Source organism: Euprymna scolopes, chromosome 8 (genome assembly GCF_053919585.1).
Source record: "Euprymna scolopes isolate OS-2025 chromosome 8, ASM5391958v1, whole genome shotgun sequence".
NCBI classification, from domain to species: Eukaryota; Metazoa; Mollusca; class Cephalopoda; order Sepiida; family Sepiolidae; genus Euprymna; species Euprymna scolopes.
This window is the reverse complement of record NC_136489.1, coordinates 151413170-151436484: the sequence shown is the minus strand read 5'-3', so window position 1 is coordinate 151436484 and position 23315 is coordinate 151413170. Positions and strand designations below refer to the sequence as shown.

At 35.2% G+C, this 23315-nt stretch overlaps 1 protein-coding gene across 1 annotated transcript in view; it reads left to right on the top strand.

The window, feature by feature from the left end:
• Positions 1-3426: 3426 nt before the first annotated feature.
• LOC145283991 (uracil-DNA glycosylase-like) overlaps positions 3427-23315 on the top strand; it is a 34926-nt gene continuing 15037 nt past the window's right edge. The window contains exons 1-4 of the mRNA XM_080133086.1: positions 3427-3447; positions 4946-5149; positions 12902-13016; positions 20895-20961. Coding sequence (XP_079989212.1) covers positions 3427-3447; positions 4946-5149; positions 12902-13016; positions 20895-20961 — 407 coding nt within the window. The remainder of the gene's footprint in view (positions 3448-4945; positions 5150-12901; positions 13017-20894; positions 20962-23315) is intronic.

The window sequence follows — 23315 nt, the reverse complement described above, 5'->3', positions numbered from 1 at the left end:
CCCTCTTGTTTGGACTTAGAAATTTTTCAATTGAATACAATCTGAGAAGGCTTGGTCTATAGGATTCTCACCTATCTATACGTACATCCCCTCTTGTTTGGACTTAGAAATTTTTCAATTGAATACAATCTGAGAAGGCTTGGTCTATAGGATTCTCACCTATCTATACGTACATCCCCTCTTGTTTGGACTTAGAAATTTTTCAATTGAATACACGTTGAGAAGGCTTGGTCTATAGGATTCTCACCTATCTATACCTACATCCCCTCTTGTTTGGACTTAGAAATTTTTCAATTGAATACAATCTGAGAAGGCTTGGTCTATAGGATTCTCACCTATCTATACCTACATCCCCTCTTGTTTGGACTTAGAAATTTTTCAATTGAATACACGTTGAGAAGGCTTGGTCTATAGGATTCTCACCTATCTATACGTACATCCCCTCTTGTTTGGACTTAGAATTTTTTCAATTGAATACACGTTGAGAAGGCTTGGTCTATAGGATTCTCACCTATCTATACGTACATCCCCTCTTGTTTGGACTTACAATTTTCAATTGAATACACGTTGAGAAGGCTTGGTCTATAGGATTGTCACCTATCTATACCTACATCCCCTCTTGTTTGGACTTAGAAATTTTTCAATTGAATACAATCTGAGAAGGCTTGGTCTATAGGATTCTCACCTATCTATACCTACATCCCCTCTTGTTTGGACTTAGAAATTTTTCAATTGCATACAATCTGAGAAGGCTTGGTCTATAGGATTCTCACCTATCTATACGTACATCCCCTCTTGTTTGGACTTAGAAATTTTTCAATTGAATACAATCTGAGAAGGCTTGGTCTATAGGAGTGTAATCTATCTATACCTACATCCCCTCTTGTTTCGACTTAGAATTTTTCAATTGAATACAATCCGAGAAGGCTTGGTCTATAGGATTGTCATCTATCTATACCTACATCTCGTCTTGTTTTGACTTAGAAATTTTTCAATTGAATACACGTTGAGAAGGCTTGGTCTATAGGATTCTCACCTATCTATACCTACATCCCCTCTTGTTTGGACTTAGAAATTTTTCAATTGAATACAATCTGAGAAGGCTTGGTCTATAGGATTCTCACCTATCTATACGTACATCCCCTCTTGTTTGGACTTAGAAATTTTTCAATTGAATACAATCTGAGAAGGCTTGGTCTATAGGATTCTCACCGTCACTAGTTTATATATTTACAAAAAATTTTAATAAACCTATTTAAACAAAAATTTGGATTTTTATTTTCATAAGAAATAAAAATTGCAATAAGTTTACCAAGGTAATCAAAATGGTAAACTTAAAATATATTATAAATATTAAAGCGTTAATATTTACAAGTGAAGTAGTCTCAACCAGATGTAAAAGCTCAATAAAACCGAAAAGGAAATAGAGCTTATGATATGAACAAATGATTAATAAAACATGTTAAAAAACATCTTGAAAAAGAGTTAAAAACATATTTAGTTTTAAAAAGGAAGCACAAGATAAGTGGATACGCGATTCCTTTGGGACTTACTTGTTGGATTGGAAGTTTTTAATTCGACCGTGTTTGGATTTTACCATTTTTGGATTTTTTACCCTTCACCGGACTATCCATTCATGTGAAATCTTTTTATCATTTTTTCTTTTACCTCCTATTCCCCTATCCTCACCTTTTTTTTAACCAAGTAAGATCTGTGACTTACTTGTGGTTTCATTAAATACTTTTACATGCAAAATCCGATCCCGCATTTTGCTAATTCCTGCCTGCTGATGAGGAGGAGAGTATTTCTTCGAAACTCCGCGGATTAAGAACTATCCACTTATCTTGTGCTTCCTTTTTAAAAATAAATATGTTTTTAACTCTTTTTCAAGATGTTTTAACATGTTTTATCAATCATTTGTTCTCGTATATATATATATATATATATATATATATATATATATATATATAAATACAACAGTAATAATAATAATAATAATAATAATAATAATAATAAAAAAGCAAATTAGTTATTTGTGGCTTGGTAGACCAAATGAAGACTTACAATTAAAAAAAAATTGATTTTTATGTGTATTTGGATCTGTTTTGAACGAATATCACATTTAAAATTTTCAGCAAGTAATTTACAAGAAAGAGGAAAAAGTCAACCCGGTTTCATTTTTGATTTTCCCAAATTTTATTTTTGGAGGACGGGGAGAGAAATCGCCATTGGAGGTATCATCAGTGCAAGAAAAGTTTTTTTTTTTTTTTTTTTTTTTTTTTTTTATGCTCTCGTTTATAATTTATTCGGGAGGGAGGGGGCACATAGACCGTAAGAGGCTATTTGGAACTATACCTATATTTACAGACGAGCAAGATGTTTGTTTACATTACATTTAAATTTCTGCATGTCAGGGAAGCAAGTAAAGCTGATTAGAAAAAAGTCCATTTTTATGATGATGCACGACTAAGTTTATTCAGATTTTATCAAAGAATGGGACAATAATTTTATCAAAGAATGGGACAATAATTTTATCAAAGAATGGGACAATAATTTTATCAAAGAATGGGACAATAATTTTATCAAAGAATGGGACAATAATTTTATCAAAGAATGGGACAATAATTTTATCAAAGAATGGGGCAATAATTTTATCAAAGAATGGGACAATAATTTTATCAAAGAATGGGACAATAATTTTATCAAAGAATGGGACAATAATTTTATCAAAGAATGGGAGAATAATTTTATCAAAGAATGGGAGAATAATTTTATCAAAGAATGGGACAATAATTTTATCAAAGAATGGGACAATAATTTTATCAAAGAATGGGAGAATAATTTTATCAAAGAATGGGAGAATAATTTTATCAAAGAATGGGAGAATAATTTTATCAAAGAATGGGACAATAATTTTATCAAAGAATGGGACAATAATTTTATCAAAGAATGGGACAATAATTTTATCAAAGAATGGGACAATAATTTTATCAAAGAATGGGACAAGACTTATGAGGCAATAATTTTGCAGGTAAGTTCTTTCTCCAAAGTTCTTGAAAACTGGTACCAAATGAAGGGAATTGAAATTTCTGAAGGATTTTCTATCAACACATTAGAAATATCTTGTTTTGAGTAATAACACTTCAGTTTGAGAGGGGGTAGATGGTTGTCTAGAGGTTGACGACATGAAATGACCACCTGGGTGTTCCAAGTTCAAATCCAGTTCATTCCACAAAAATCACTTTCACTTACGATGTTGGCAACCTTCATGCGGTACTTCCCATAATCCCTGATGTCTTTGTAGAAAGAATTCTACATACTTAATACATGCCTTGTGTCCTATCGGTTCTAAGAACCAAGCTCGACTCTTTAAATCTGTCAAATGTAAAAAAATGTTGGAACAACCGAGAGAGAAAGAGAGCAAAAATGTTGAGAGTTGCTGCTGTGGTATGGTTTACGTAAAGACGATTTTTGCGAATTGGTCAGCGGTTCAGACTTTTTTTTTTTTTTTTTTTTTTTTTTTAATGTGTGTAACATGGCCATAACGTTCAAACTTTGTTCATTAGAGTTTAAACCTCTCTTGGACCTCAGCACCATTGAAAAGGACCAAGCAAAAATAAATTTAATTCTGCTTTTCTCCCTGATTTAGCAAAAGGCATTTATTACCAGTACTTTCCAAACAATGCCTGCTTCTTGTTTTTTCTCACTGTTTATTTCGTCTGTCATGAAATTAAAACTCCACCAGTTTAAGTCATTGCCACTGCAGAGCCACATGTCCACCTCACGTGGCCGTGTTTTTCTTTCTCTCCAACCGCACACCAACCATTTCTCGTCTTCGACTTTATACGTCCATCTTGTTCAACGTGCACTTCAATTCTCTCTACCATGTGGTGTCCTTTATTTTCTTTTTGTCATGCAAGTCCGTGCACACTTTCTAATTTGCATATGTGCTTTTTTGGCTACTGCTAATATCTTCATAAGTCAGCCGTCTTACAGCTCCTGCTGATATTTTCTCATGCACTCTGTTACATGTCATTTCATTCACGGTGAGTTTACGGTCTGTTGGGGGAGAGGAAAAGAAGACTGCTGCTGTATAAAACCCAAAATCCGACTCTTGTTTGTGATTTGTCGACTCAAATGAGCTTAAGTGAATGAAATGAGAATTAATTCCTTAAAAATATGATTCAATCATGGAAAACTTTGTAGCTTCGTGAGGGATGCCCTTATCTCTTCCCTGCAACTTCTTTCCCAAAGAAGAGACGTTGCGAGCCTGTCTCTGCTTTATCATTATTTTCATGGCAAACGCTCATCTGAGCTTCAATCCCCCCTCATCAAACTTTCACGGAAAACACTTGTCTGGCCAAAAAACCACTATCAATAATTTCCCATACTCCTTGTCTGTGCATAGACCTAAATGTAGATTCCACGAACAAAGCTTCTTTGTGGAATTCTCTTCTGATTGCCTGCTTCCCAGCTGACTACAATTTGATTGTCTTCAAGTCCAACATAAACAAGTTCTTGATGAACCGTCCCCTAAAGTAATCCAATTTACAAAGTTCACACTACTTATGTTTACTACACTATAATCACATTGACTAATGTATAGTATACCCATTAACCCTTATCCTCGAGTGGCCTCTGGGTCTTGATAAGTGGTGATTCCTGTGTTAAAAAAAACACTAGACAATCTTTCAATATTTGTAAAAATGTTTTGTTTCTTATGCTTGAAATTTTTTCATACACAACAACCGTTTTTATCGTTTATTTTATTTTTTTTTGTCCATTTCAACTTGTTTTACATTTTAATTGTTCCTGTGAGTCATTAAAACCAAGATCCATTTAAGCAAGTACCAAGGTGAATTTAGCACTTAAATGGTTACCCGTGCTAATCACTTCAGCATAAGTAGATTTTATTTTCTTAATTTTATTTATTTATTTTTTTCAGAAGTCTCCCAAGATTAAAAAAATTGAAAACTCTCCTCCTGCTTCTCCTCCTCCTTCTCCAGTGCAGTTAGCCAGGGCAGAAGAGAATCGTATAATCGCTCTTGCAAAGTTGCATCAGTCGCGTACGCAAGGTTTGTTTGTTAATGTTGGGCCATCATGGATGAAGGTACTTGAACCAGAAATCAAAAAGGAATATTTTCAATCTGTAAGTATTACAACCCCCCCACGCCTCCTTTTTTTTTTTTTTTTTTTTTTTTACATAATGGACATAAGTTTTTATACTGTTCACTTTTGGCTTTTTATATATTCTATTTCTCTGCTCCCTTTCCTTTAGGAAGTATTGTTGGTGAACGGTGTCATAAATCCAGACTTTTCCAAAATCCTTTGAAAGTTTTTTTACACTTTCATAAGATTTTAAGTTATAGTCAACTAACATATTTCCTAACTTCCGGTGTAGCATTACCGGAAGCAGTGACAGGCAAATCAGTTCCTTCACTTTTTTAGGTACTCATGCACTTATTGATCCATGCTGAAATAATAACGTTAATATTTAAATAACCATTCTTAACATGGAGAAGGGAGGGTGTTTTGTACCTATTCTGTACTTTAACCTTACAATTGAATAAAAAAAACATAAAACTTTAATTAAACTTGGAAATACGATTTAAAAAATAGTGCAGATCAGTAAGTGCATTAGCATCTTTTTTTTCTCACGCCTATATCTCCCCATGTGCATGTACTTTTCTTTCTTTTTTTTTTTTTTTTTACTTTTTTCCATTCTTTGATATATTTTTGAAAAAAAATTTATTTATTTATTTTTTTTTTTCCAGTCTTCTTTTAATTAAGAATTATTGAAATTAGTTTTATTTTATTTTTTAAGAATTAATGAAAAAAACTTTAAAATATTTTAAAACTATATTTTAGGAATATTATGTATACATAATGTTATTTTTATGTTTGAAATTTTGTTATTGTGATTTCAATAATTTTATTTTCATACTTTCATAAACATGTATTATATAAATGCAAATAAAATAATTTTTTAAAATTCAAAAAACTTATTTTTATAATTTCATAAACATCTTTCGTATAAAATTTCAAGTAAAATAAAAACTTAAAAACTAATTATTTCTATCTGTATAATTTTTGTGGAGAAATGCGTGACTTACCTGGATAGACCACGTGCGGGTCGGTCACCGAAAATAAATAAAAAGAAAGAAAAGAAACGGTCAAGACTCTTATTTATAGAGTAGTGATCACGTGAGTTAGAAGAATATGCAAATAGAGGTGAACGATTTTGCGATATAAAAAGCCTGTGTTGTTAAGAGGAGGAGCAGACTGTTGGCAGAAGTCAGTGCTGTCAGACGTGCTTTAGAGTTTTGTTATTATATGCTGTGTTCGATTGTTGGGAGAGAGAAAAGAGAAGAGGAGGAACCAAGAAGACATTCTGCAGATACTTGACTTTGTGTTGGTTTTAAGCTATCTCGGCGCTTGGTGTGCGGTTACTAACAATGGACAGATTCGACATCTGCTTAATACCCGAGTTCGACAGATCTACCACTGGACCGGCTGTCGTTGAATGGATTGAAAAGGCAGAGAAAATCTGTAAACTGTGCAAAATTAAAGAACCAGCCACAGTTATCCCTTTGAGGCTAACCGGAGGGGCCTATGCAGTCTACCAACAACTCGGGGATGAACCAGACTGGGATGAAATCAAGCAGAGCCTGTATACAGCATTTGGTACAGATCCATTTGTTGCGTGGCAACAGTTCACGAGCCGGACACTTCAACCCAAGGAAACAGTCGACGTGTACCTAGCCGACCTGCGAAAATTATCTGTACCGTTTGGTGGGGTCAACGATAAAATATTAAGCTGTGCTTTTTTGGTAGGCCTACCCGAGGAGGTCAGTAAACTGTTGCGGGCATCATCAAGAATCGATGAATTGTCAACTGATGAGTTATTGGCCCGAGCTCGAAACATCTGTAAGGAACAGGAACCAATTGCAGCAGCAGCTCGTTTTCGACATGGAGGCAATGTGGACTCTCTTCCAGATAGTAATAAGCATGCCACCCCAGTGTGCTATAAATGTGGGGAGGCCAATCATTTTGCTAAAGAGTGCCGGAGTGATAGGAGAGGTGTATATCCACAATCAAAGAGACCAGTGCAATGCTATCGCTGCAATAAGTTTGGGCACATATCTCGCAACTGTTCGGGAAACGAAGTTGGGGGCAAGGTACTATCGCTACTCTTGCCCCCTGCCAACCAATAAACACAGGATTGCCTGTCATTAGCGTTAAACTTGATGATGTGCAGTGTTCAGCACTTATAGACACGGGGTGTTCCCGGTCTATAGTTAGTGCCCATTGCTGTCCGGTGTGGCGGAGGAACCCAGTTGGCGTTATGACCATTAATGGCTTATCACGGGTATGTTGTGGTGAAGGGACAGTCACAATCTGCACTGAGAAGGGTGACACAGCTAAAGTTGACGTTCTGGTGATGCAGGAGAAACCCCTTGGCTACGACATGTTGCTTGGAATTGATGCAATACAAGCACTAGGAGGCGTTACAATCACAGCAGCTAGAGGTATCAGGCTTGGAGAAGGGAAAGATGTCTGTGCAGCCATGTCGATTGAAGAAAAGGACTTCTGTGCTACATTTGATGACAACGAAAGGGTGTGGACTGCAAAGTGGAAATGGGCCATGGGCCAGGAACCAGATCGGCTGTGCAACACGATTCCAGAGTATGCAGTTTCTACCAAGAATAGGGCCGCATATGAAGAAGAACTTCAGATGTGGATTGACAACGGTTGGTTAATACCATACCCACAGGAACGTCTGGGACCACCCAAGGGATTAATTCCGCTCATGGCTGTTGAACAACCTACCAAAGAAAAAATTCGTCCCGTAATGGATTACCGAGAGTTGAATCGGCATGTTGATGCGTTTACCGGAAACGCAGATGTGTGCGCTGCTAAACTGAGAGAGTGGCGTCAAAAAGGGAGCAATGTAGCACTTCTGGATCTAAAGAGGGCCTACCTGCAGATACGTGTCCATGAGTCATTATGGCCGTTTCAGACAGTACTACTCAAGGGAAAACTATATTGTTTGACACGTTTGGGTTTTGGCCTAAACGTAGCACCCTTGATTATGACAACCATTATTAAAACTGTTTTGATGCAGGATGAGACCACAGCAAAAGCTGCTTCAGCCTACATAGATGACATCTATGTTAATGAGGACATAATGTCTGCGGATGCAGTTCGAATAAAACTGAAAGCGTTTGGGTTAATAAGCAAAGACCCTAAGCGCCTAAAGGATGGAGTGCCCGTGCTAGGCCTCGAGGTCTGGGAGGAGGGCAATACGTTGCGATGGAAACGAGGGAGCCCACTTCCAAAGTTACCCAATGTATTAACAAGACGTACTGTGTTTTCTATCTGTGGTAAATTGGTAGGACATCTACCTGTCTGTGGATGGCTCCGATCGGCAACAGGAGTGGTGAAAAGACGAGTGACTACAGTAACAAAAGGATGGGACGATGTTGCGGATGATGATTCTCTCCAACAAATGATGGCTGAAATGTTGTCCAGAGTGCATAGGAATGACCCTGCCCGGGGTGAGTGGCAAGTGTCTGGAAACGAACTAAATGCATGGGTTGACGCAAGTTCATTGGCTACAGGTGTCGTGTTGGAGCAACTAGGTGTTGTTGTGGAAGATGCATGCTGGCTTCGTCCGAAAAATGATGCCCAACATATAAATTTGGCAGAACTTGATGCCACGTTAAAAGGTCTTAATCTCGCATTGCAATGGCAGACTAATGTTGTGCATCTCCACACTGACTCATTGTGTGTTTACCATTGGTTAACCGACACCTTGACTGGAAAGGCTCGAGTTAAGACTAGAGCTGCAAGTGAAATGCTAGTACGAAGGAGACTAGCAATAATTAAGCGTCTAGTTGACGAATACAGCTTGCAGGTAGACATTACGTTAGTCTCGTCGATGCAGAATTTGGCTGATAGCTTGACTCGAGTACCAAAGAGGTGGATCGATGCAATGAGGCAGGGATCCGATCTTCAACAACAAACATGCGCGACTGTAACGGATCAATTAACACCTGACCAGATCCGTATGATACACCAGCAGATTGGACATCCTGGAATTCAGAGATGATCCTGATCACTTACTGCCCCTTCAGGTGAGCATAGAAACACCACCAACAGAACCAGATGAGGGAATGATGGGACATACTGATGACAATAGTGAGGAGAGCGATGGACACAAGGAAGTAATGCCTCATCGAAATACTCGACAAAGACGAATACTGCCCACCCCCCGTGATTGCGAAACCCAGCGAGAAGGGATGATGGAGCATACCGAGGAGATGACGCCTCCGATTCTTCGGAGAAGTACCCGACAAAGACGGATACTGCCCCCCTGCCCTGATTGTGAGACACCGCCTATGGAACCACGAGACGGGATAATGGAACAGACTGGTAGTAATGATGGTGGTAATGAAGAAAACAGCAATGAGGAAGTGCTTCTTCGAAGGAGTACCCGCCAACGACGATTGCCCGCATGTTCTGTTTGTGATCATGAGATCAGGGGGGAGTGTGGAGAAATGCGTGACTTACCTGGATAGACCACGTGCGGGTCGGTCACCGAAAATAAATAAAAAGAAAGAAAAGAAACGGTCAAGACTCTTATTTATAGAGTAGTGATCACGTGAGTTAGAAGAATATGCAAATAGAGGTGAACGATTTTGCGATATAAAAAGCCTGTGTTGTTAAGAGGAGGAGCAGACTGTTGGCAGAAGTCAGTGCTGTCAGACGTGCTTTAGAGTTTTGTTATTATATGCTGTGTTCGATTGTTGGGAGAGAGAAAAGAGAAGAGGAGGAACCAAGAAGACATTCTGCAGATACTTGACTTTGTGTTGGTTTTAATTTTAACTTTTATTGTATATTTTTCAATACTGAAGAACAATAAAAGTGAATGAATTGATTTGATTTGTTACCATTTCCGGTAGCACTATGCCAGAAGTCAGGAAGTATGTTAATTGATTATAATTGGAAGTTAAATTTAAATTTTTTAAATTTCCTACTTTGTTATAAACTTATGAATCAAACGAAATTGTTATAAAAGTGTAAGTAATTTTGTTTAATATTGCTTATAAACTGATTAGATGTGAATGGGATTTGCTGAGAATTTTAAAGCAAGAAATGAACAGTTTAAATGCTTCCAAATTCCTTTGAATTTTTGAAAGCATACAATACAAAGTAATTTAAGTATTAGCAAAAAAGTAATCGCAAACTTGTGGACAAATAAACCAATATGTAATCTAGTGGATTTAATTCTGTAATTAATTTTTGTAAATGAGATCTTTTTAGAGTTTTTAGTACATTATGCTGGTTTTTTTTTTGTGTTTGATGACATATTAGCCCTTTTCCAGATTCAGTCATTTTCAAGTTCTTAACATTTAACTAATTCATTCATGATGTAAATGTATATCTGTTATGGTGTAAATGTCGGAAAGAATGAGAAGACTCGCAAACAGTAAAATGAAAAATATATTAAACAGAAAATACAGAAACGACGTTAGTTGAGTGGGAACTCCACTCAACTGTAATGTTACAACTGCCTCTCTCTGAGTATTGGGTTCACCGCATGTGACGTCAGGAATAGTCCATTGTCAGAATCTGTATGGGTGCCCCCCCCCAACAATATCTATTGTTTCATGTTCTTCGCAGGAAAGATTCTATTCAACTCACAGACTAGAGTTTAGTAGGTACTACCACTTGGTCAGCGTGGAGGTGGGAGTAATGATTACTAAAGGAATGACTCCCACCACCATTAAACAGTTCAGTGCTATACCCAGGATGGTTAGAGCTAGAGATATTGGGTCGGGAAATAAGGTAGGTAGAATGGGGGGGAAAAAAACAAAGTGTGGGAAAGATAAATTTTGGGGTAGATGAATACCTTGCTCAAGGGTTTCTGTGGCAAATTCAAATAACACATGAAACATTGATGGGTATTACAAGTCAGAGTAAACCTGAGAGTAATGATAACTTGAAATTGACACAACAATAATAAACTCATAAATTTATGCGTTATCACTGGGTATGCTTTAATTCCATATTAAAATAGAATAACTAGAATTTCATTTTTTTTTTTTTTTTTTTTTTTAACAATGTTAGGTTTGTGTGTGCTAAACAAAATGAAGAAAAAGTTAAAATCAGTATTTTAGATTAGGATAGATTTATATAAAAAAAAAAGGGTAGAAAATTCCAGTAGAAGTATAATCACAATTAGAATTATACTGTAAGATATTAAATGACGGACAGGAAGTCGCAAGTGATACATTGTGAATAAGCTGATTGTATCATTATCTTGTTGAATCATGATGAAAGTGGGCAGATTTTTCGACAGTTTGTACCTTGAGTGGAGGGGTCTTATGCATATATATTATTACAATAGAAAAATGTGAACATGAAAAGTAATATGGTTAAGCTTAAACATCGAAAAGTAAAAGAACTAGTTAAAACTGGGAAAGAAAACAAGATATTCTAGTAAAAAAAAAATATAAATTTATAACTTAAAATATTGCAGCATTAAGAATTTTTTTTAATTCAATTTATAACATTATATAATCAAGTCTTAACACATCAAAAAAAAAAATGCTGCAATATTTTAAGTTATAAATTTATATTTTTTACTAGAATATCTTGTCGTTTTCTTTTTCAGTTTTAACTAGTCCTTTACTTTTCCATGTTTAAGCTTAACCATATTACTTTTCATGCTCACATTTTTCTATTGTAAACCATGATTTTTCCAGGCTTCCAGTAAATTTATTTGTTCTTTGTTTAATTTGTCTTATTTTTTTGCCTCCATAAACATAACATACACATATGTACAGCAATTGTCTGCTTTCAATAAAATCCCTCAATTATCTCCCTTTCATTCTGTTTCACTTGTTACTTCTCTTTTCGTGAGAGCAGTGAATTGGTAGCAACAGTAGTCTCTATGGAAACCAGTTTTTTATGATTTTGAATACCAGTAATTGTTTTAAATTTGGTCGAAAAATGAGTGAGCAGTGAAGCTTTAAAGCAGTTCTAAAACTGTCACTTAACCATACATTCCAAAACTACCGTGTTTGAATGATAATCTTTCAGATTTGTCTAAGTATAGATCATTCAGCTTTAGGTAGAAAAATTCTTGACAGATTACTTTACCTTCATCAAATGAATGCAGTTGATGTAAATATAATTTCATAAATCGCATTGGACCAAGAAAAGAATAAGGACTTCAACTGACTCATGTCAAGTGAAAAAAAACAATAGAACAGATTTTGGTCTTCGTATGTGCAAATGACTTCTGTAAACAAATATAAGTTGATTCGTGTAATACTTTTTTTTTACAAAGGAGTCACCACTTATGAAGGTCCAGAGGCCATTTGAGGATAAAGGTTAATGACTGTACAGTAGTCAATGGGACAATAATCATAGTAATTGTCAGTAGTGGAAATTCGGTAAATTGGATTACTTAAGGGGACGACTCATCTTATGTTGGATTTGAAGACGACCATATTATAGTCAGCTGGAAAACAGGGAAACGTAAAAGAGTTCCACAGACGTGCAGTTCTAAGAAAGAAGCTTTGTTCATGGAATTTACAGTTGGGTTTAGGCACAGATAAAGAGTGTGAGAAATTATTGATAGTAGTTTCAGCTAGACAAGTGTTTTTAATGAAAGTTTGGCAAGGTGGGGACCATAGATTGGGGTTCAGACGAGCACTTGCCATGAAATACCTAAGGAATCAATAATTGGGTTTAGTTTTTGACCAATCCATGGTACTCTTACTTGGACAAAAGAAGACAACTGAGTTTTCTGTGTGTCATGAATTGCAATATTATAAATATTTAAAAAGGTTGTCCTTGTTTAATGTCTTTTTTCGTTTTTTTAATGTAGCTTTGCAAATTTATTGCAAGTGAAAGGAGCAAGCACACAATCTATCCACCAACAGATGAAGTCTTTTCCTGGACCCGCATGTGTACATTAAATGAGGTAAGACTTCTTATTCTAATATTGATTTGAAATATACTAGCAGGGAGACCCAACGTTGCCCAGGATTGAATGATAACTAGGGCTATGACAACAGCATTTTTTTCAGTTTTGTGACTCTAGTGGGTAAAACTGTTCACTTCTTGTAAATAAAAATAAAAAATACTCGAGCTATGAATAACGCAAGGTCTTAAAAGCATCGATCGCTAACAGACAATCGCCAATTTTCTTTGTGTAGCATGCTCTGTCATGTTGCGCACGTGACTGCTCGTGTCACCTGCTCTGCCCAGAGGTCGTGGGAGTTTGCCAGCGGCAACTTTTTATTTTTTTAATGCCATCCAATCTGCCCACAGTGTCTCTGTGATCGGCCAGTCAATCGTGATCAACGTAATGGGCACTCCTGATCTATTATCTGCAATGTCTACTATTTTTATGCAACACCAAAACATGCTGCACACTGCATATTTATGATGCAACATGCTTTTTTTCTTTTCTTTTTTTATATGGTAGTCATCACTTATCAAGGCCCGGAAGCCACTCTGGGATAAGGGTTATTGCGTGTACAATAATCAATGGGATAATCATTAGTAATGGAGATTTGATAAAGTGTCTTAAGGGGGCGGTTTATCAGGAATTTGTTTATGCTGGACTTGAAGACATCCAAGTTGTAGTCAGGTGGGAAACAGGCAAATGGAACAGAGTTCCACAGGCGTGCACTTATAAGAAAGAAGCTTTGTTCATGGAATCTATGTTTTTATTTAGGCACAGATAAAGATTGGGGAAAATTATTGACAGTGGTTTCAGCTAGACAAGTGTTTTTCGTGCTTCTATCTACATCCTCATGTATGTCCTTATGTCAATTTGTAATAAGGTGAGCCAAGTTAGTAGACGTTTAAGGACAAACCATATAATGAAAAACAAATGTAAAAGTATTATGTTGGATTCTTTTGGTATGACCTCAGTCAGCGGACAATGATCAATTAGTAATGAAATAGTTAGCAATTCATGTTATTTAAAATATTGCATTGGAAATTCAAAACAAATGTAAAAATAACATGAACAGAATAGGAAGGGACACAGAAGTCTGGAGAAAAAGAATTTATGCATTAGGTTGGAAACTTTAGGCAATGAACAATGTAGCTTAACAGACTCGCACTTATATATATACTAGCGAGGGGTACCCGGCGTTGCCCGGTTGTTTGGAGGTGGGGGGGGGGGGGTTAAGAAAAAAAATAAGTATGAGGCTCGAACCCTTGAGGCAAAGTTGTGGAAAAAAAAGTGCAACGTTAACCATTGCCCCACCGCGACATGCTTACGGAAACACGTTTGAATTTATTTAATTATTTGGATTTAGCAGGTGCACGTTTTAATGAGTTAATGAGGTCAAGTTTGACTGCGGGATTTCATTTACTGCTAAACACTTTCCCCCCCCCCCCAAGACGTTATAGGTAAAAGACTAACCCACATGCGGCGAGCGACAAATATTGAATATTTATCTTCCCGAAATCGAGCAAATTAAATAGGCAGGTGAGCTTCGTTAAGTGTGAGATATTACGATTTATGTGATATAAAAAGTTTTAAAAAGTTGTGAACCGAGCGACTGCTTCTCTGAAAGAAGCCTTTTGTAGACACAGAAAAAGCGAACACACATACATACATACATAAATTTTCGCTTTTATATATATATATATATATATATATATATATATATATATATATATATATATATAAACAGATATTTACAAAATAGATTGTCATCTAAAGAGATTTCAATTGTATCAAATGTTAAACAAAAGCCAATATTGATTACTATGAACTATAGTTTGTTTATTTTTATTTATTTATTTATTTTTATTTTTTATATTTTTTTTTTGCACGCTTGGAATCTGCAATAATAATAAACACTAGTAAAGGGAAGCACTTTTCAACCAACAAATGAATAGTTTGAGTCAGGATTACTACCGTAGTATCAGTTCAGTTTCTATTATCCAGCAGATCATTAACTCACTGCCCATCACATTACAAAATCTCATTTAATATTCTTTCTCTCTCTTTAGAATTTTGTTCCGACACATCTGGTTAGATGTAAATAAACTCTGTTGAAACTCTGAGTTTGGCATTAGTGTAATAATTTTACCAAGAATTCATGATTTTGGTTTCGGTTTTGATTTTAGCTGAAGAAACTCAAGTTATATATATATATATATATAATGATTGCATCGCTTGGTTTCCTAATGAAACTTGCATGATTATTCAAGAGTGCTCAATATATATAATTGTTCCCATTCCACTGATTGGAGGTCATCCTCTAGTGTTTCTGCCATTTCCTTAGATATGTGTTCATTTGTTTTCCCCTCGTGCCTGTTATAGAGGGTGATGTCATCTGCAAATATACCCATCTTAGAGACAATTTTATCAAGGAGGTCATTTATGAATATTAGAAATAATGAAAGTCCAAGGATAGACCCCTGTGGTACACCCGCATTTATATCCTATTGGTTAGATGTACGACCATCGAGGACAACCGTGACTTTTCTCTTATTTTTCTCTTGATTATGTTAAGTATTCGTCCCGCGATACCATATGATCTGATTTTCCTGAGAAGATCATTGTGCCAAACCCTGGCAAAAGCCTTAGATGTATCCAGGGCTACTGCTCTACCCTCCCCTGCTTTGTCCAGTGTATGGTATATATGTTAAGAGATTACAGTTAGGATGTCTGCTGTAGAAGTGCTTGCTTAAATCCGTATTGTTGGCCAGTCAGAAGTTTAGCAGTTGTAAGGTGATGGACTAGAGCTTGGTTCAGTAGGGACTTGAATATTTGGGCGGAGAGCGGGAGGAGGCTAATGGAGTGATAATTTAACAGGTCAGGTCTTTTGCCAGAATTTTTGTAAACTGGTACCACAGAAGCAGTTTAAAAAAATGTTTTCAATTGCGTGTACTTATGTTACAGAACTGTAAAATAAAATGGTATTTATGTATTTGTTACCATGCTATTTTTTTAAATAGTATTTTCAAGTTAAATTCAAGTTTTACAATATCTTTTTGTTTATTAAATTGTTAGGTGAAAGTACAGAATAGTTACAAGACACCCACCAGTTCAGTAATATAAGTGCACACAACTGAAAATGATTTTTTTATACAAATTTAAATCATTGTGAATTTATTCAAACGGTCCTTTATCTCGCTAATTTAATTCCTCCACCCCCACCCCCAAAATATATATAATAAAATGAATTCAAGTTTTACGATGTCTTTTTGTTTATTACTTTCTTAGGTGAAAGAATAGTCACAAAACGCCCGCCGGCCCGGTAACATAAGTGCATAAAAGTACCAATAAAGTGATTTTTTATATCATACTAGACTACCCGTGACCCGTTGGATCAGTATGTTATATTAGCTATGGAATTCATGTATGAGCGTGACACTTGTGACGTAAAGAAAATATTTTTTTTTGACATAACGGACACATTTCTATGAAAGTATATTAAAATGAAAAATCACGGACGGATCACTCAAACGTGAAGAAAAAAGTCCTCCCTATTCATGTAAAGTTACCTATTTTTCCCAATAATCGCTCAAAAATAAAAAATTAAGCATTATTTACCTACGAATCGAACGCCGACAAAAATCATTTAGCAGCAAAAACGCACCTGAACCTACCAATGAGAAATATAAGAATGAAAAACCCATATTTGGATCCTTCAATCAAGTTATAGAAATTGATATTTGATTGTTTTAACATTTTTTTTTTTTTTTTTTTTTAATAATATTTAAACAGGGTTGTTACTTATACACCCCCCCCCCTCCGTACACACATCTACAAACACCCGGGCAATGCCGCTAGTTTATAATATGAAGGGTAAAAATATGTGTGTTTGTATGCCTGCTAAAAACTTTTGACAGACACTTCGGAACGTGACGAAGCCGGTATGATTTTAAATCTCAAACTTTCTGACAAAAAATATCGAAAAATTGGCGAAAAACATTACTTTTTTTTCACCCTCAATTGGAAAGTTTTCTACAAATTTTCGCAGATATTTTCACAAGTCATCCACTCTTCGATTGAATAGCCTTAATTTTGATGTTTTCCACTTCTGGTTTTGTGAGGAACACAACAGCAAAAATGTCATGTTTTTTTTGGGTTTTTTTTCACATTCTTTTCCTCCTTTGAATTTGAGCCTGCCTACTACCACTTTTTTTGTCAACACACACCTCCAAACATCCAAGCAACAGTGGGCATTCAGGCTAGTTTTTTATATATTGTCATTATTTTCCATATTCATGTTATCAAACGTATCGATACTTTCATACATCTTTTGGAAACGATACATTATATATTTGATACCAATGCCATTTAAAACGTTGCTATTACAAAATCAAAATAAATATATAAAGACCAATGTTTATGTATGTATGTGTGTATGTGTAATCTATATATATAAAAGCGAATATGTATGTATGTGTGTTCGTTTTTTCTGTATGTCAACAAAAGGTTTTTTTCAGAGAAGTGGTCGCTCGCTTCACAACTTTTTAAAAGTTTTTATATCACATATAAATCGTAATATCTCACAGTTAACAACGAAGCTCACCTGTCTATTTAATTTGCTTGCATTCGGGAAGATAAATATTCAACATTTGTTGCTCGCCGCATGTGGGTTAGTCTTTTTCCTATAGCATCTTGAGGGGGGGGGGCGTTCAGCAGTAAATGAAGGTACCATCCCGCAGTCAAATTTGACCTCATTAACTCATTAAAACGAGCACCTGCCAAATCCAAGATATTAAATAAATTCAAACGTTTTTCTGTTAGCAATGTTGCACTTTTTTTCTTTTTTTTTTCTTTCACACTTTAATTATTTACAACTTTGCCTCAAGAGTTCGGGTTCGATCCTCATACTTACTTCCCCCCCCTCCCCCAGAGGTTTCACACACACCTCCAAACACCCGGTCAACGCCGGGTACCCCTCGCTAGTATATAATATACTAATCTAATATATTCTAATATAGCATTGTGAGAAATTCTCCATTGTTTTGGAAGACTATTATTTTGGGAATATACAGCATAATCATGTTGACACACTGGTTAGATCACCAAAGTTAAGCACTGTTGAATCTGGTCAGTACTAGATGGGTGACCATTTGGGAATTCTAGGTGCTGTATGTGCTCTCCGCTTATCTCAACATTGTTTCCAGTCATTGAGCTACTGGACTCAAACAGTGCCAGTTGAGGAGAGGTGTGGTTGGAGATTGTGTTACCCTTGCCTCACAATTACACGCACAATTACCCTTATAGGCGGTATCCATTGTCTTTCAAGAGTAAACAGAAGCATGGATTTTGGGGATTTTTGGTTTCTGTGAAGATTACCATCCATGTTTTTCAATTTGTGTTTTTACAGGTTTTGCATATCTCCTTTTCCTTCTTCAAATTCTAATTTTTTACATTTCGTATCTTGAACTTTGCAGCAGGTTTTGAAGAATATCTATTCATCTCCTCGGTGTTCAGTGATACAGGGGAAATAATTTCCGCTATCCAACGAAAGACGTGTAAAATGCAAATATAATAAAAAATTTAGGTGGTCTGGATCACCAGTTTCTAAGGAATGCGTTCTACACCAGTTTTGTGGTCTTTAAGTTGTTTTCTAATGAGCTAAGTACTTTTGGGGTGACCTGGCTGCAGAGAAATATTTTCAGCAAAAAAGATTTGCAGGTTTTATAACCAAATATAAGAAAAAGAAGACCTTATCATAAGCTAAACAAAACAAAATTAGTTAAGAAGGCATATAGAGGTATTTTCTACGTTTAAAATGAAAGTTTACAGCAATAAGAAAACATAGATGTGTGGATATTTATTTTTTCTAATTGCATTTTCACCCCGAACAAGGCACAGTGCCACTTTGATGTAGAGGACTACTATCAGGGACATCAATTGCAGGGATACTATGGAGGGAGTTGAGCAACAAGATGTCTGTTCACATTACACTTGAACTTCTGCATGTCAGTAGAGTTGAGGAAGTAGGAACTCAGAAGGGGATTCCAAAGTCTAGCAGTTCTGGGGAAGAAACTATTAGAGTAGAAGGCTTTCTTACATCTAGGGATCTCTACTGTGTAGGGGTGGGACTTTGCTGCTTGCCGGGGTATTTACGTCGAGTGGGGTACAAGGGCTTGTAGTTCATCAGAGCATCCATTAAAATACTTGTAAAACAAGGGTAAATTCATTAACTGAGACATTGAAGAAGTCTGAATTTATTAAGAGCCTTAAGTTAGTTGGGTCAGAAAAATTATCAAAACTTTTCTGCTCTCATTTATATAAATTGTAATTCATTGAAAGTTGTTCATATGAGTCAGTGTTCATTTGTTTTTATATTAGAAAAGTAGTTCATTGAGAAAAATCGGAAATAATTCGATGAATGAAGTTTCTACGGATTGGCAGACGATAATAAGTCGATCATTAATGTTTATGAGTGGAGACATGGTAGAGATGAGAACCCAGCTCAGGGGTGCCCAGCAATATCGATCTATAGATTCATGTCAACTGGATTCCATTGGTTTATTGAATAAAAATCTGGCTTTTTAAAGGACTTAGGTGGCTCCCAGAAAGACCATATCCAATAAATTCAGAAAGTTCTCAGATGGGTCCAAAATATAATTTGGTGTTTTTATTCAGGCTAGTGTATGTGCGCATGACGTGCATACAAACGAATTTACGTATTTTGATTTTGGATGCTGAGGTGTAAACATCAGCCGCTACAAAAATTGAGGCATCTGCCTAACATAGGAGTATGTAAAGATAAAAATAAAAAATTAAAAAAAAAAAAATTTATGAGTCAATTAATTCCATCTTTTGACATTTGGAATGAAAACTACTGAGATATATATATATATATATAAGTAGATTGTAGTTTGCTTGAAGCATTGTTGAAGAAAATTATAAGGTAAAATTAAAAGCCAAGAACAATGCGAGATTTTTTTTTTTATATATATATATATAGAGTAAAATTAAATGAAAACAAAAGAAATAAATTTCTTTTTTTGTTGTTGTTTGTTTTTTCTTTTTCACACAAATTTTAACTCTAAACAACAGTAAATTTTTTTTTTTTCTGTTGTATTCGATGGTGTTATAAATCTCAATATATTTCAGACCTATTAGTCCTTTTTCAAGAGAAGTCTGAAATATATTGAGATTTATAACACCATTGAATACAACAGAAAAAAAAAAAATTTAATGTTGTTTAGAGTTAAAATTTGTGTGAAAAAGAAAAAACAAGCAACAAAAAAAAAGAAATTTATTTCTTTTGTTTTCATTTAATTTTACTCTATATAAAAAAAAAATCTCGCATTGTTCTTGGCTTTTAATTTTACCTTATATATATATATATGTATATATATATATATATATATATATATATATATATTTACTATAATAATTAAATACCTACAGACACTAGTGTTTCATCCTTTCGGGAATCTTCAGTGTAGGGTGTCACGATTAACACCAGTTGACAGATTCAAACTCAGCACCACGAGCCATCTCTGGCTTGATTAGCAAAGACCGTATCCATTCGGACACCATTAACCGCGTGAAATAAACGTTGAATTTAAACATTTTTTAATTTTAAACGTTCTTACACACGCACTTCTGTCACTCAAAAGTTAGCAAGACATGCCTTTTTCTAGACCTTGGATAAAATCACTTTCAAGTTATGAGAGGAAGTGAAAAACAAATTGGACGAACCACCTCAGACTTAGTCAAAACCTACAAAATATTACATTTATAAATAAGATTAGAAATCTTCAGTTTCCAGCATTGAGACCTCTTCCCCATTTACGTAGGTCTTATTATATTGTTTTAAATATTCTTTATCAGTTATCTGAATCTCTTGCATATCTAATTTCCCGCTAAGTTCAGTTTTTGTTTTTTTCTGTAGGTTTGTGTTTTAGTGTGAAGCCTGGTGTTCAGCGTCCCCCAAGGTCAGTAAACATTCTTATAATAAATCTTAAATTAATATAATGAATTAAAAAATATTTGAATACAACGGGTGAATCAAAGGTTTTGAAATAGGTTGCAGAAGTGCAATACTAACATTTCTGCCAAATTGTATTTGCAGAAATGCAAATATAAGCCCACAAAAGTTTTTTATGATCAAACAGGATGCAAGGCTGGAATCAAGTTTTACAATATTTAGGTGATTTATTTGTTTTTTGTTAATGTTTGTGTGTATTATTGTAATAGTTGGGGTATCAGTTGTGTGGAAACGCAATTTTTTTTTTTTGTTAGCTGAAAACATTTTGTATAGTCCTAATGCTATCAAATGAACATGCCTAAGAAAACAAGAAAAAATCGTTCAGATTTACATGAAATTAAATTTTAACATACTATTTGTAAAAGGAACAATTGAACAAAGATATATAAGCAGTTAATGTCTCATTAAAATATAAATTTCTAAACTCTGCTTATGTTTGAGCATTGAATATTTCCATTTGAGAAAAGGAGGTAAAATACAAAATGACTTTCACTTGGTTTGAAAGTCCTCTAAATGACTGCAGATATGTTTTTAAAGGTGAAATCAGTTTCCACAAACGTAGCAACATCTATGCCTACACACACACACACACACACACACACACACACACACACACACACACACACACACACACACACACATTTTGATTGGTGGCTTTCAGGCTTAAATTAGTGGAGTATGGTTCTGGTTCAGTCCTTGAAAGCCATCCTCCTGAACATTACCTCCTCCAAGTAATACCAACTGGTGTAATCCTGGCATAAATTTTTCACCAATCTAAAGTGACAAGCATTCAAGATGCATTTAAAAAAAAACAAAAAATGTGAACTTAATCTTTTCACCATTGATTACATGTACATGTTCGGAGTGATTATTTCTTTTCCTACTTTTACCACTCCATTTATTTATTTTTTTTTTCCTTGGCGATCAATACAGCGGACATTAAATTGATGTCTATCTACCATCCAGAAGCATATAAATTACGAAAGTAGATAGATCAAAACATTAATAAATTCGAATATATATAAAGTAAACAAAACATTTGCATGGCCTTACTCTCAAGTAGATATGAGTTAGAATAATATGTGTGTCTTTATTTTTTCATTTTCTTCCTTTGGAGAATGTAATGTTGGGTATAAGGCAGCTAAACCAGCTGCCAACATTGCTCTGCTTTTTATTAAAACCAGTCGAGAGCTCTTTTTAGTATCCTCGTTGTTCCTTTAAGTGCAATTGCACTTGGTTCACCAGAAATATTAGTTAGGTAGGACTTCAGGTTCTTCTTCATAAGCTTTGTGGCACCTATAATATGATTGATATCTTCCCAAGATCCCAGTTTCTGAGTTCATGTTGATCACTGGTGGTATCAAGCTGTCTAAAGATATTGGCTTCCTGAGATGAAGGCCCTGTCTGTGGGACATTAGAATACACTGACTCCTCCCCCCCCCTCCCCCCAGAGGGTAAAAGTCCCTCAATGGGTGTCCTGGATATGGCCTTAAACTATATCCAGTGGTGAGGCCCCAGCTTGCGGGCTTTGGGGAGTGTGGAGCCACCCTTTAATTACTATTGCTCCCAGGTCCACTCTGACCCGGAGTGGTAGTACCTGTTAGAGTCCCAACTATGGGTTAAATAGAAACTGACTTGAAAACAACAAATATATTCTATTAAAAAATTTTTCTTAAATCTTTGGATTCGGCATTAAATAACCCGAAAAGGGTTGATATGCCATAAAACAAAAACAACCAACCAATCCTGAGATGCTTTTTGTTTATCTACTTCCTTTTGCAAAACTTAACTATGTTCTGCAAAACCAAAAACCATATATATTGTTGAATATATATATATATATACACTTTTCCTTCCCATTTTTCCTCTCTTTCTATCTCCCCCACTTCCTGACTAGTTTCCTAACTTCAAATGTACCAAAAATTAATTCTGTAACCCTTTTTCCTCTCCCATTGCAAAACTCCTTCATGTTCTGCAGGACAGGAAACAAAATCGATAAAATCCACTATCAAACACTACAAACTAATGATTGAAAATACAAAAAGCTTGAAGAATAAAAACCTTCTACAAAATAACTGAATGCAACATGAATACTATTTCCAAAATAACTGGATTCGGCATTAAATAACCTGAAAAGGGTTGATATGCCATAAAACAAAACATTGTTTGTCCTGGTGCCCATTCGTTGTGTGTAATACAAAAAAATGGAGAAAACCTACAAAGTTCCATGATGTGGCAAAAATGAAGTTAGATGAAATAAAAATAAAATGAACAGAAAATTTTAAATTCATCTACATAGTC